This window comes from Ranitomeya imitator, chromosome 4 (genome assembly GCF_032444005.1).
Source record: "Ranitomeya imitator isolate aRanImi1 chromosome 4, aRanImi1.pri, whole genome shotgun sequence".
NCBI classification, from domain to species: domain Eukaryota; kingdom Metazoa; phylum Chordata; class Amphibia; order Anura; family Dendrobatidae; genus Ranitomeya; species Ranitomeya imitator.
In genome coordinates, this window is record NC_091285.1 from 24,436,879 (window position 1) to 24,450,089 (window position 13,211).

General features: G+C 41.9%; 1 protein-coding gene across 2 annotated transcripts in view; it reads right to left on the reverse strand.

Annotated features, from left to right (window-relative positions):
• EFCAB6 (EF-hand calcium binding domain 6) overlaps positions 1 to 13,211 on the reverse strand; it is a 124,225-nt gene that overhangs the window by 67,459 nt on the left and 43,555 nt on the right. For both annotated transcript variants that reach the window (XM_069763367.1, XM_069763368.1), the window contains exons 9-12: positions 12,645 to 12,793; positions 4,749 to 4,859; positions 2,428 to 2,548; positions 551 to 721 (exon numbers count right to left, since the gene is read on the reverse strand). In XM_069763367.1, coding sequence (XP_069619468.1) covers positions 551 to 721; positions 2,428 to 2,548; positions 4,749 to 4,859; positions 12,645 to 12,793 — 552 coding nt within the window. The remainder of the gene's footprint in view (positions 1 to 550; positions 722 to 2,427; positions 2,549 to 4,748; positions 4,860 to 12,644; positions 12,794 to 13,211) is intronic.

Below are 13,211 nucleotides of genomic sequence, written 5' to 3' on the forward strand. Positions count from 1 at the left end.
CAGAAAACTCTTCATGCCCATGGAGGTCGATGGGTGCAATATTCTCATTGTATCTTGGTTGCACAATGATTTTGATATTTAGTGCTTTTGGCTCCCGCATACAGAAACATATTCCTTTATTTTCATAGCTTTGTCTATTGTCAGGCGGTCTACTGTTTACCTCCTCATTAGTAACGTATCACTTCTCCATACCTGATATTCCCTTGCACGTTTCCATTTTTTTTTTATTTTGGCTTCAGAGACTGCCTAACGCATTTGCTAAACTATGATTATCGCTCCCGTGAATTCCAAATATGTAATAATTGATAATCATTTGCACCGCTCCCACCTCCAGCCGTAGACGGCAATCATCCCGGTGCAGAACTTTCTGTAGTGTTAATGTATCATGCTCATTAGGCAGGTGCCGTACAAGCGAGCGCACCGGCATTCATCCCCTCGCGTCGTTATGAGAGCTCGGCAAAATCTCAGGAGCGGGAGAGTGAGCCAGAAACGTAGAAAGAAGAAAAAAAAAAGAAGAAAAAACAGCTTTCAGCTGCTAATGGGCACGTACAACAGATTCCTTCTCCTCAAACAAGTCCAAGAAGTGGTGGTAGCTGATGAAGCCGGTGTGCTCCGGGTCAAGGATGATCATTAACTCCTTGAACTGCTCGTCTGTGATTCGAAACATCATGCTGTCGACGATGCGGCGCAGCTCCTTCCTGCTGATTTTCCCATTGCGCCCCTTAGAAGACACGGAAACACAAAAATAACAATAAATCTTGGCCAGTACCGCCGTCAGTCCAATTACGGCCTAAAATTGGAAGAGTGCTATGGAAATGGAACATTGTGTATGTCCGTGGTGCTCAATTTGGGAATACTTAAAGGGGTATTCTCATCTCCAAGATCCTATCCCAATATGTAGTAGGTGTAATAATATTAGCAAATACCTCCAATTAGTAGTCTAGTTCTCCTGATTCGCTATGTCGCTTACCCCATGTGCAGAGCATAGCAGTAGCTCAGGTATCCATGGTTATGACCACTAGCAACTAACTGTCACTATATGATTGGTCGTAGCCATGGATATCTAACCTATTGCAATACCTTGCACATGGGGCAAGCGACATAACTAATCAGAAGAACTATACTACATTTCTAATTGGAGGCATTTGATAATATTGTTATTTCACCTACTACATACTAGGAGGGACAAGATGGTAATGATGCGCCCTAAGGGCTGCGCTTCTCACCTTTTTCAACTCCAAAATATGGTGATTAGTGATGGGAGAGCCTGAACAGCAAAGTTCGTATACCTAGTATCGTATACCTAGTGTTCGGGCACGGACACCGAACACAGACTTCTCAAGTGAAATATTAATTAACATGACAATGACTCTTTACAACATTTTCAGAGGTTCCCCTATGTTAAAAAGTTTAAAGGGGTTGGCCACTACTTTTTATTGATGGTTTATCCATATCTAATCGGTGGAGGGGGTGACACCTGGCATCGGCGCTTATCAGCTGTTACTGACGATGGCAGTTCTCGGATACTGCCGGAACACAGCAGCTCCACCATTTCTATTGTGGCCATGGTTCGGTACTGCAGATCCACCCCCTATTTAAATGAATAGTACCCGCCACGGCCTCTATAGTTTTGATGGAGATGCTATATTCCAGCATCATTTGAGAACATAATAGCCAATGCCGGTAACAGCTGATCTGTGATGGTACTGGATGTTACATACCCACTGATCAGATATTGATGGCATGTCCTAGGGATAAACCATCAATAAAAAAATAATAAAGAAAAGTAGTGGTCAACCTCTTTAAGTGGGAGTTGATGCTGTAGTAGGTGCCAACCTATAGCCACTTCCTTGGGTCCCTTATAAATAAAACCCTCCATCTGGGTACTTAAAGCAAGGCCAAGGACAAGCAAGCTTGGTAAAGCAAAACCAAGAACAAGGAAGCTTGGTAAAGCAAAGCCAAGGAAGCGTGGGAAAACAAAGCCAAGGACAAGGAAGTGTGGTAAAGCAAGGCCAAGGACAAGGAAGCTTGGCAAAGCAAGGCCAAAGGAAGCTTGGTAAAGCAAGCCAAGGAAGCTCGGTTAAGCAATGCCAATGACAAGGAAGCTTGGCAAAGCAAAGCCAAGGACCAGAAAGCTTGGCAAAGCAAAGCCAAGGAAGCTTGGAAAAGCAAACCCAAGGACAAGGAAGCTTGGTAAAGCAAAATACGCCCCTACTTCCTTGGTCAGGCGAGAGTAACTGTTATGGAAGCATGGGTCCATGGTGATGGGTGATGAAATGGACCATAAGAGTGAACAGATTCCTAAACCAAAGAGTGACCATCATGGAATTATTGCCACCCTGGTCCTATTATTTCAGAGTTGCCACCTTTACCCTAAAGCAGTATCGCCAATACCATAGGGAGTAGCCATTGCTTACACCTACTTACCTCATCAAGGATCAGGAAGGCCTGTTTTAAAGAGGGATACGCCTCTTGGAAGTGCTGGTGAAGTTTCTGAAGGATGTGGTCATTTGAAAAATGCAGGTCTTTTACTTTTACAGAATTGACCCTAAAATGTAAAATTGAGGGTGTAACCAACGGTAGAATCCAGCTTGATTGAGGCAGATCGGCAAATACAGACTAGATAATAGGATTCAATCTGATTCTACAAAAAGTCTATGAAGATCCTGAATCTTGGATCTGAGATCTTCTTATATGAAGCTAATGTGGAGCTTAGGTCTATCAACTTTCGAAAACACCGAAGAATCAAAAGACTCCAGGTACGGATATAAATCCAATATAAAACCAAGTTATAATCACACAAAAGATAAAATCAGACATACAATTAAAAAAACTATGAGTATATCAGACTGGAGAAAATGCACGTGGGTGGGTGAACAGGACTTTACGACGTCACAGATGACACAACTGTGTATAACACAGAAGTATGAGGAAAGAAGCATCAGTAAGCAAAATGGTTTCTGTGCCCTTCTAGTGCTACCTTCTGGCGGCATAGGTATTCAATATATTTATTTTGGAATGCACTAGCGACCCCACTCCACAACTGTAATCCATTTAATAACTAACCCTGCTTTCCATTGGTCTGCCCTATGTTAAATAGTCCCCACTGACCATTTACTAAACACCCCAGATGAAGCATCAGTGAAACACGTCAGTGCTTTTCACTGGTCTGTCCTATGTTAAATAGTCTCCTCCGGCCATTTACCAGCTAACCCAGATGAAGCATTGACTCGGTGTGAATACATCTCCTAGATCATGGCTACATAGTCCTCTGATCTTTTGATCTATATATATATAATTGTCTAAGGGGTACTTGCGTCTGTCTGTCGCGGAAATCCCAGGTCGCTGATTGGTCGCGAATTGGCCCCTCCCTACTCCCCTCCAGTCAGCGGCCACATAGGGTTTTAGCAGTCTGTTAACGTTGCTATTAACCCTGTGTGACCAACTTTTTACTATTGATGCTGCCTATGCAGCATCAATAGTAAAAACATATAATGTTAAAAATAATAAAAAAATAAAAAATCATTATATTCTCACATTCCGGCGCCTTTCCCGCTCCTCGCGACGCTCCGGTCCCAAAAATGCATTTCGGCAATGACCGGAGATGATGTAGCGGTCTCGCGAGATGATGACGTAGCGGTCTTGCGAGACCGCTACATCATAACGTGTTATTGCAGCAATGCATTCTTGGGACCGGAGCGTCGCGAGGAGCATCGCTAAATGCCTGGGCTGAACCCGGTGGCCGCCGGAAGGTGAGTATGTAACTATTTTTTATTTTAATTATTTTTTTAACAGGGATATGGTGCCCACATTGCTATATACTACGTGGGCTATGTTAAATACTATGTGGGCTGTGTTAGATACTACATGGGCTGTGTTATATACTATGTCTCTGTGCTATATACTACGTGGGCTGTGCTATATACTACGTGGCTGGGCAATATACTACGTGGCTGTTATATACTACGTGGGCTGTGTTATATACTATGTGGGCTGTGTTATGTACTACGTGGGCTGTGTTATGTACTACGTGGGCTGTGTTATATACTATGTGGGCTGTGTTATATACTGCATGGGCTGTCCTAAATACTACGTGGGCTGTGCTATATACTACTATACATATTCTAGAAAACCCGATGCGTTAGAATTGGGCCACCATCTGGTACTTTATAATTATTTAGAATTTTTTTTTTATAGGGGAGGAAAAAAAGTCCCATCAGGAAGGGTTATTCTAATGTGTTTGTGGGCTTGAATAGCTGTCTGCACAAATCTCCCATAAATATGCACACCTCTGCCAACCATACATGTGGTTTCAATGGGTAGAGAAGAAAAAGGTGATGCCATCCTTCTCTGGCAGTGGCTTATCTTCTGTAGGGACAAAGGACTGGGCATTTTAAAATCCATCTTAGAACTCATTGGTTGATCTAATAATTTCAGAGGTGTCCATGACGCTGGGCCGAGGAACTGCAAAAGTATAGACTACACTAGTCCGGCTGCCATGGAGGACTAGACTGGATACCGGACAGTGGCAGAGTGAACCTTCTTGTTCATCTCTAGATAGAAAATTGTGTTTTTCTTCCAATGTCAGCTACATGGCTGGCAATTTACAGCAGTCATGGGACAATTATTTGGTCACCCATGCTTCACAGAAATGTATAACCCCCGTTCTATTTGTCGCTTGCCCCACGTTTGACACTACGACTGTCTAGGAACGACCGTATTTAATAGAGGGTGAGAGGATTCACTACCTGTGATTGGATTTCATTGGCAGAGTTTGTCCGTTTTCCATACAAGCAGGTCTTCTGAACATGTGCAGAAAATCTTCCCAACAAATCCGATCCGTGGTTCCGAATTTGAACCTGGAATCAAAAAACCAAGAAGGCAATGTTTATGTGTGAGCCACGATTCTCTGGCACATGTCAGATTTTATTTTTCTGACATTTTTTTTATTTTCAACATTTACAAAAATTGAACCACAAAATATTCCAAAATCACTAAATATGGCACAAACAGAAACACATTTTCTTGATACAATTGTTTGTTTATTTCTTGTTGAGTCTCAATACTGGAGTCATTTAATTTCCCTCCATGTTTCACCAGTTGCATTATGATCTATTGTCATTCTTTTCCAATAATTTGCAGACAACACAAGACAGATGATGTTTTACATCCCCAGCCATTGTGCACCGACCAAGCCAATATGTTAGAGCATTGTACTTCAGTAGGATAATAATATTCTGTAAATTTGCTTAAAAATTGGACTGTTTTGTGATGTTTTTGTGGGGTACAATAATATAAAATCTAGTGAGTCAAGTTTCAACAGGCAGACTGGTAATTAGCATTGGTGATGATCATCGGTTCCCAGAACATTTGAACCGCCGGGATGTCGACAGGGTGATTAATTTGCGTTTTGGTGGCCATATTTACCAGTAGTGGATGGAATGCCCTCGTTCCTTCTTCAGGACTTCTGATAGCCACATCTGACAATAGTTGACCGTGAAAAAACACACACATGTCCACTTCAGTCTCTCCTTAACCAGCGCATCAATTCACCAGAACATCAGTCCAGACTAATGTTTCGTTCATGACCCCTGGCTATGTTCTTGACTTTGCAACAAGATCTTTTCTACAATGCCACATTTAGTAATATCAGTGATGGCAGTATAGGGATCTAGAAGCTTTTTTTTGGACCAAAACAGACCCCAATTTGCTATTCTTGAGTAGAAAAAAAAAATCAGGACTGAGCCAGGAAATTTAAGACTGTTGGCCGCTGCTATTCTGGAGACCTCCTTTGAGAAAATGGATTCTCATGATTAAAAGGTTGTCCTAACTGGGAACGATTTGTCTTGGCTGCATCTCCATTCCTTAGCATTATATGCAGTCGCTCGATATTGGTGATCATTGATAGTTCATAGACTTTATTTATTTTTAACGGCCTTCAGCTCGATCCCGAGTCATGGCGACTTGATGGATGAATGATCCATAGGAACATCGATCTTGTACAATTCTAGATAGGTCCAACGGGGTCTTCTCAACCGTTATCTTGATTGCATGAAGCCATCAGGTTGCTGGTCTTCATCTTCACCTCTATTCTTTCCACCATAATGTCCTTCTCCAGTGATTGCTCTCTTCGTATGATGTGTCCAAAGAAAGCAAGTCATAGCTTGGTGATCTTTGCTTTGAGTGACATGTTTGACTTGATTTGTTCCAAAATTAATGTGTTTGTTCTTCTTGCCATCCATGGTATTGATAACATCCTTCTCCAGCACATTTTAAAGGCGTTAATTCTTCTTCTGTCTTGTTTCTTTATTGTCCATATTTCGCATCCATATGTTACCACAGGAAAGACCAGACTATGTAGGAGTCATGTCTTCGCCATCAATGATTTGAAGACCTTGTCCAGTGACTTCATTTTTGATTTGCCCAAAGCTTTTCTCCTATTGACTTCCGAGATCATTGATTCGAATAGTTCATAAACTACTCATGACAATTTGATATTCTAAATTTAAGCCATCGTAGCTGTCGGACAAACTCCAATTTGGTGACCTCCTCCCATACACATTAGATGGTTGGATGACCTGGTTTGCCCTTTAGTCTTTTAAAGGTGGTCTCAGATGTTTGTGGGGTGCAGTGATATTGTAAAACGTCATTATTAAATTATAAAATCTTGACTTGCTCAAGCACATGTAGGAAGGGGAAGAACCAAATGCCAAAAGCATTAGTGAAGGGTCACACAACCAAAACAGTGGCCATGTTTTGGAGCCAAAAACTAAAGTCGTAGCTGTAATATGCCTACTCTGTTAGTTGGAATTCAGCAATATGATCCACAGACGTACCACACAAAAAAAGAAGAAACCAAATAATTCCAAAAAGTCTGATAATCATCATGTTAATTATAATAAAAGAAAGAAATACTCATCTAAATCCAGGTATTACTGCAGCAGGCGGCGAGTTCTTTTAATTACTTTTCTTAATAACCTTCAAATTAACTAATTTGAGCCAACATTCTATTTATTAGAAACTGAATGCTGTAAGCTGGAGAGTGGGATAGATATGTTAACCTCTTAAAGGGAACTTATCAGGAATTTTTTACTACCAAAACTAGTGGAATGACTGTATAGATCCTAGTAGAATAATAAAAATGATACCTGTCTTGTAGTAATCGCATGTGCCAGCCCTGAGAAAATGAGCTTCAAAGTTATATGCAAATCAGCCTGGAAGTGCCTGAGTGCACTGACACGCCCCCAAGGTACTTACACGCTAATCTGCATGTGGATTCAAAGCTCTATATCTCAGCGCTGGCACATCCGATTACTACAAGACAGGTATCATTTTTATTGTTGTACTAAGACTTATACAGCCGTAACCCTTGTTTTGGTAGTAAACTCATTCTGGTAGGGTCTCTTTAAGGCCGTAGCCTATTAGTGTGGCAAAAGGATGCTGCAATTTAGTCCCAATTATTGAGGCACCTTCCTTTGTATTTGTATGCAGAGGCGACTGTTGAGATCACTAGCAGAAACATGCCTGCACATCTGCAGGTAGGGTTAATAGACTCTATAAATGCGCTAAATACACTACACTCATAAAGTAAAGGCTTTATTTTCGGGAAACTGGAACGACTGAAAATTCTGCATAACGCCTCTCATTATAGATGTACTGCTCATCTCAGAATCGCTGTTCCTATTTTTGGAGGCATTGTGCTTCTAGGAGTAAATCATCGCAGGTAAGGGAAATTGGAACACCTTTATTTGCCTTCCTTTTGAACACTGTAATCTATTAGTGTATGGAAAAGAAGTTAAAACGAGTCTGCGGAAGCGAAGGTCTGTTTTCAGCAAAAGTAATGGCTTATTATTTTTCTGTGCCGCTATTCGCAAAGGTAATTACTTAAAGGGTTTTGTACCAAGTAAGTTATCACCAATTCATAGGATAGGTCATAACTTTCCGTATATCCGTATGGGGTCTGACCGGTGGAACCCCATCAGTGCCTAGAATGTTGGCAAAGCTCTGTTAGGGTAGGTTCACATGTTGCTTTATTTTTTTCACAATATGCTTTTTGCAGCATTTTCTTTCCCATTCATTTGAATGGGTGAAAAACTCTTGAAATGCTGCAGATTAAAAAAAAAAAAAGGACAAGTAAAGATCCTAGTAGTCTAAATCCCAGCCATTAGTAGGGTAGCACTTATCTCATGGTTATTAACCCTTTAAAAATGGGATTATCCTGATACAATATCTCTGTCTAGTAGAGGGTCAGTCGAGGAGGAGCAAGAAACAGGGATTTTCTTATTTTGGTGACATGTGAGTCCTTTTATGCATCGCCCCTAAAGACTCTATACTCTCACAGTCTATAATATAAATACTTAGGGTAGCTTGAAACTGAACTTGTAAGCGCTACAAGGAGAGGGGATCGGCCCGGTGGTGCAGCTATCCACATTTGACATGCTGAATTTATACATGAGCCAAGTAACCCTTATAATAATAATAATTTTTATTTATATAGCGCCAACATATTCCGCAGCGCTTTACAAATTATAGAGGGGACTTGTACATACAATAGACATTACAGCATAACAGAAATACAGTTCAAAACAGATACCAAGAGGAGTGAGGGCCCTGCTCGTAAGCTTACAAACTATGAGGAAAAGGGGAGACACGAGAGGTGGATGGTAACAATTGCTATAGTTATTCGGACCAGCCATAGTGTAAGGCTTGGGTGTTCATGTAAAGCTGCATGAACCAGTTAATTAATTTTTTTTTTTTTTTTTAATATAGGCCACACAGGGATCGTTAGGTTAATGCATTGAGGCGGTAGGCCAGTCTGAACAAATGAGTTTTTAGGGCACGCTTAAAACTGTGGGGATTGGGGATTAATCGTATTATCCTAGGTAGTGCATTCCAAAGAATCGGCGCAGCACGTGTAAAGTCTTGGAGACGGGAGTGGGAGGTTCTGATTATTGAGGATGCTAACCTGAGGTCATCAGCGGAGCGGAGGGCACGGGTAGGGTGGTAGACTGAGACCAGAGAGGAGATGTAGGGTGGTGCTGAGCCATGGAGTGCTTTGTGGATGAGGGTAGTAGTTTTGTACTGGATTCTTGAGTGGATGGGTAACCAGTGTAATGACTGGCACAAGGTAGAGGCATCGGTGTAACGGTTGGTGAGGAATATGATCCTGGCAGCAGCATTCAGGACAGATTGGAGCGGGGAGAGTTTGGTAAGAGGGAGGCCGATTAGTAGAGAGTTACAATAGTCCAGACGAGAATGAATAAGTGAAACAGTAAGAGTTTTTGCAGAGTCGAAAGTAAGAAAAGGGCGAATTCTAGAAATGTTTTTGAGATGCAGGTAAGAAGAGCGAGCCAGTGATCGGATGTGGGGGGTGAATGAAAGGTCAGAATCAAGGATGACCCCAAGGCAGCGGGCATGTTGCTTTGGAGTAATGGTGGAACCGCAAACGGAGATGGCAATGTCAGGCAAAGGTAGGTTAGTAGAGGGAGAAAACACGAGGAGTTCAGTTTTTGACAGGTTTAGTTTCAGATAGAGGGAGGACATGATGCTAGAGACAGCGGTAAGACAATCACTGGTGTTTTCTAATAAGGCAGGCGTGAGATCAGGAGAAGAAGTGTATAGTTGGATAGTATAGAACCCTTTGTCATTTGTATATACTCCTGATGAACCTCTTAGAATTAGAAGGGGAGAAACGCGTTGAGTATAAAGGGATATATATAAAAAACTGTTAGTCTAAAGGGATATAAAATCTGTATAAATATATTATGATTTTTGGTCTGTATTGGATTTATAAAAAATGGGGATGTCATTAATGAATGAGGTTAATTATGGCCGTCTAGGCATCTTTTGTTGATATAGTGCTGCAGTATATTATTAAGATATCAGAAGGTGGCATGGGGTATGTTTGACATTACAACACATACACTTCCCTATTTTTTTTATGACAACCCCACTACATGTAAAAACAGACCATAAATATATATGTGTTTAGCCTTAGGTTTGAGTTCCTATCTGCCGTTGCAATATTTAAGCTGGCAAAAAATGATATATGAAGTGAGCAAAGGGACACAGGTTACCAAGCCAGTTTAGAACCCTAGATTTAGCTAGTCAGCTATACTGACATATTTATGCCCTTTCAAGCTATCCACATTTTGTATTGTATATGTGATATATTTCTCCCCCTATCCTATTAGGGTGTGATAGGGATAGTAGGGTTAGCCGGCGTTGAGCGGGGGCGCCACGGCGTAGGTAATAAGGGTGCCAACCTCCGCAGGCAGGTAGGGGATAGATAGAGATCGTAGGACTTGGCACTATTCCGCCCTAAAGACTCTATACTAGCCATAATGGCCATACTGCTGGTCCCCGGTCCACCTCCCGTCTCCTCCTCCCATACAGAGCTCCTGTTGTGGTCACCAGGCTGCTGACATTCTCCTTTGGCTAGAAGCTCTGGTGCTCCCTCTCGGTTGCAGTTACGCTGCTTCCATTGAATGGACAGTATGCAACCTAATAAATCTTCATCAATGTCCATCTGGCCCAGGATCTCACCTCCAATGTTCCTTGCCTTAGCCATAAAGTTCTTTAGCTCTGGTCAGTAAGATACTCTTCAGTGCAGTGCTGTCTTCCAGTTAGCAACTCAGCTTGAAGTCAACTTTAATTCTTGTCTGCCACCTGCTATGATCACCCGACAATCTTCCTTTCTGAGTGGCATCTTCTTTTTAGCTTGCACCCCGCCTTTAATTCTTGTCTGCTGCCTGCCCTGACCACCCGACAATCTTCCTTTCTGAGTGGAATCTTCTTTTTAGTTTGCATCCCCGATTTTAATTCTTGTCTGCCGCCTGCACTGACCACCCGACAATCTTCCTTTCTGAGGGGAATCTTCTTTTTAGTTTGCATCCCCGATTTTAATTCTTGTCTGCCGCCTGCACTGACCACCCGACAATCTTCCTTTCTGAGGGGAATCTTCTTTTTAGCTTGCACCCATGGCTTTGATTCTTGTCTGCCGCCTGTCCTGATCACCCGACAATCTTCCTTTCTGAGTGGCATCTTCTTTTTAGCTTGCACCCCTGACTTTGATTCTTGTCTGCTGCCTGTCCTGATCACCCGACAATCTTCCTTTCTGAGTGGCATCTTCTTTTTAGCTTGACCCCTGCCTTTGATTCTTGTCTGCCGCCTGCCCTGACCACCCGACAATCTTCCTTTCTGAGGGTAATCCTCTTTTAGCGTGCAACCCGGCTTTGAATCTTGTCTGCCGCTTGTCCTGACCACCCGACAATCTTCCTTTCTGAGTGGAATCTTCTTTTAGCTTGCACCTCTGGCTTTGATTCTTCTCTGCCGCCTGTCCTGACCACCCGACAATCTTCCTTTCTGAGGGGAGTCTACTTTTTAGCTTGCACCCGGCTTTGATTCTTGTCTGCCGCCTGCCCTGACCACCCAGCATTCTTCCTTTCTGAGGGGAGTCTACTTTTTAGCTTGCACCCGGCTTTGATTCTTGTCTGCTGCCTGCCCTGACCACCCAACATTCTTCCTTTCTGAGTCGAATCTTCTTTTAGATTGCATCCCTGATTTTGATTCTTGTCTGTTGCTTGTCCTGACAACCCAACAATCTTCCTGAGGGGAATCTTCTTTTTAGCTTGCATCCCCGATTTTGATTCTTGTCTGCAAACTGTCCTGACCACTCGTCATTCTTCCTTTCTGAGGGGAATCTTCTTTTTAGCTTGCACCTTCGATTTTGATTCTTGTCTGCCACCAGCCCTGACCACCCGACAATCTTCCTGAGGGGAATCTTCTTTTTTAGCTTGCATCCCCAATTTTGATTCTTGTATTCTACCTGCCCTGACTCCCCAACAATCTTCCTTTCTGAGTGGAATCTTCTTTTAGCTTGCACCCCCAGCTTTGATTCTTGTCTGCCGCCTGCCCTGACCACCTGACAATCTTCCTTTCTGACAGGAATCTTCTTTTTAGCTTGCATCCCCGATTTTGATTCTTGTCTGCCACCTGCCCTGACAACCCAACATTCTTCCTGCGTAGAATTTTCTTTTAGATTGCATCCCCGATTTTGATTCTTGTCTGCCACCTGCCCTGACCACCCAACATTCTTCCTTTCTGAGTCGAATCTTCTTTTAGATTGCATCCCTGATTTTGATTCTTGTCTACCGCCTGCCCTGACCACCCAACAATCTTCGTTTCTAAGGGGAATATTCTTTTTTTGTCGTTGACTCTCTCACGGAGACGCAGCCCACTCAGAAGAGACGCCAAGTCTATTAAGTGGTGTGTGTTTTTAATGAATTCAGCATCTTCTCCTACTCCGGAAAGACAGTCTTGATGAATCGATAGTATTCTTGTTGCTTTTCCTTCATTTTTAAATAAAATACTATAAAGAACAACATAACTGAGGAAGGAACTGGTTGCCTTAGCTGGCCATGTACAAAAGTAGCTCAAAAGACAAACCTAAAAGACAAAAACTACGAGCGAGAAGGACAATAAAAACTGTAACAAACATTAAAAAAAAAAGAGCATGAAAAGTGAAAAGTTTGTATTTTTCATTCTCTGAATAAATTGGAATAATTTTCAGCAAATGGAGCCAGAGGTTAATCCGTCTTCCATGACACTTCAAGAAACTCTGGAGGAAACATCAGGGGTCTTACCTGCTCATTAACTCGTGAAATGTTCGGTCGGGTAGCGTGAAAATAAAGTTATTAATGATTGACTTGAAGGCATCGAGAGGAATGCATCCGGTGTGATCTACGTCAAACGATCTGAAGGCTTTCGCAAGATCCGGGTGGGAGGAGGACATCTGTATGGGAAGACATTGTACAGCCTTTGTTCATAAAACGGGCTTCATTAATTTTTGATAAGACGAAAGTTTTTTTTTTTTTTCTTTTACATTAGCGTATTTGTATTTAATGTCAGATGAGCGTCCTCAGATGTTTAATTGATAAGTTTTTACCGTTGCCTAAAAGCCGACTGTACTATACTAATTAGGCTCAAGTGACAAGTTTTATTCCTTTGGTATAATTACGACTTCTGAAAATGCGCGAGATGTAAAAAAAATTTGGGACCCGTTCTTTGCATTACGGCAGACATTAAATACTACCTGCTGAGTTGGAAAAGTGACTTGAGTCCCTCATATATATATAGATATTAGGAATATCTTTATTAAAAAAGAAAACAACAAAAAAAAACATGTAAAAGTAAATTTCCTATCTGGTAAT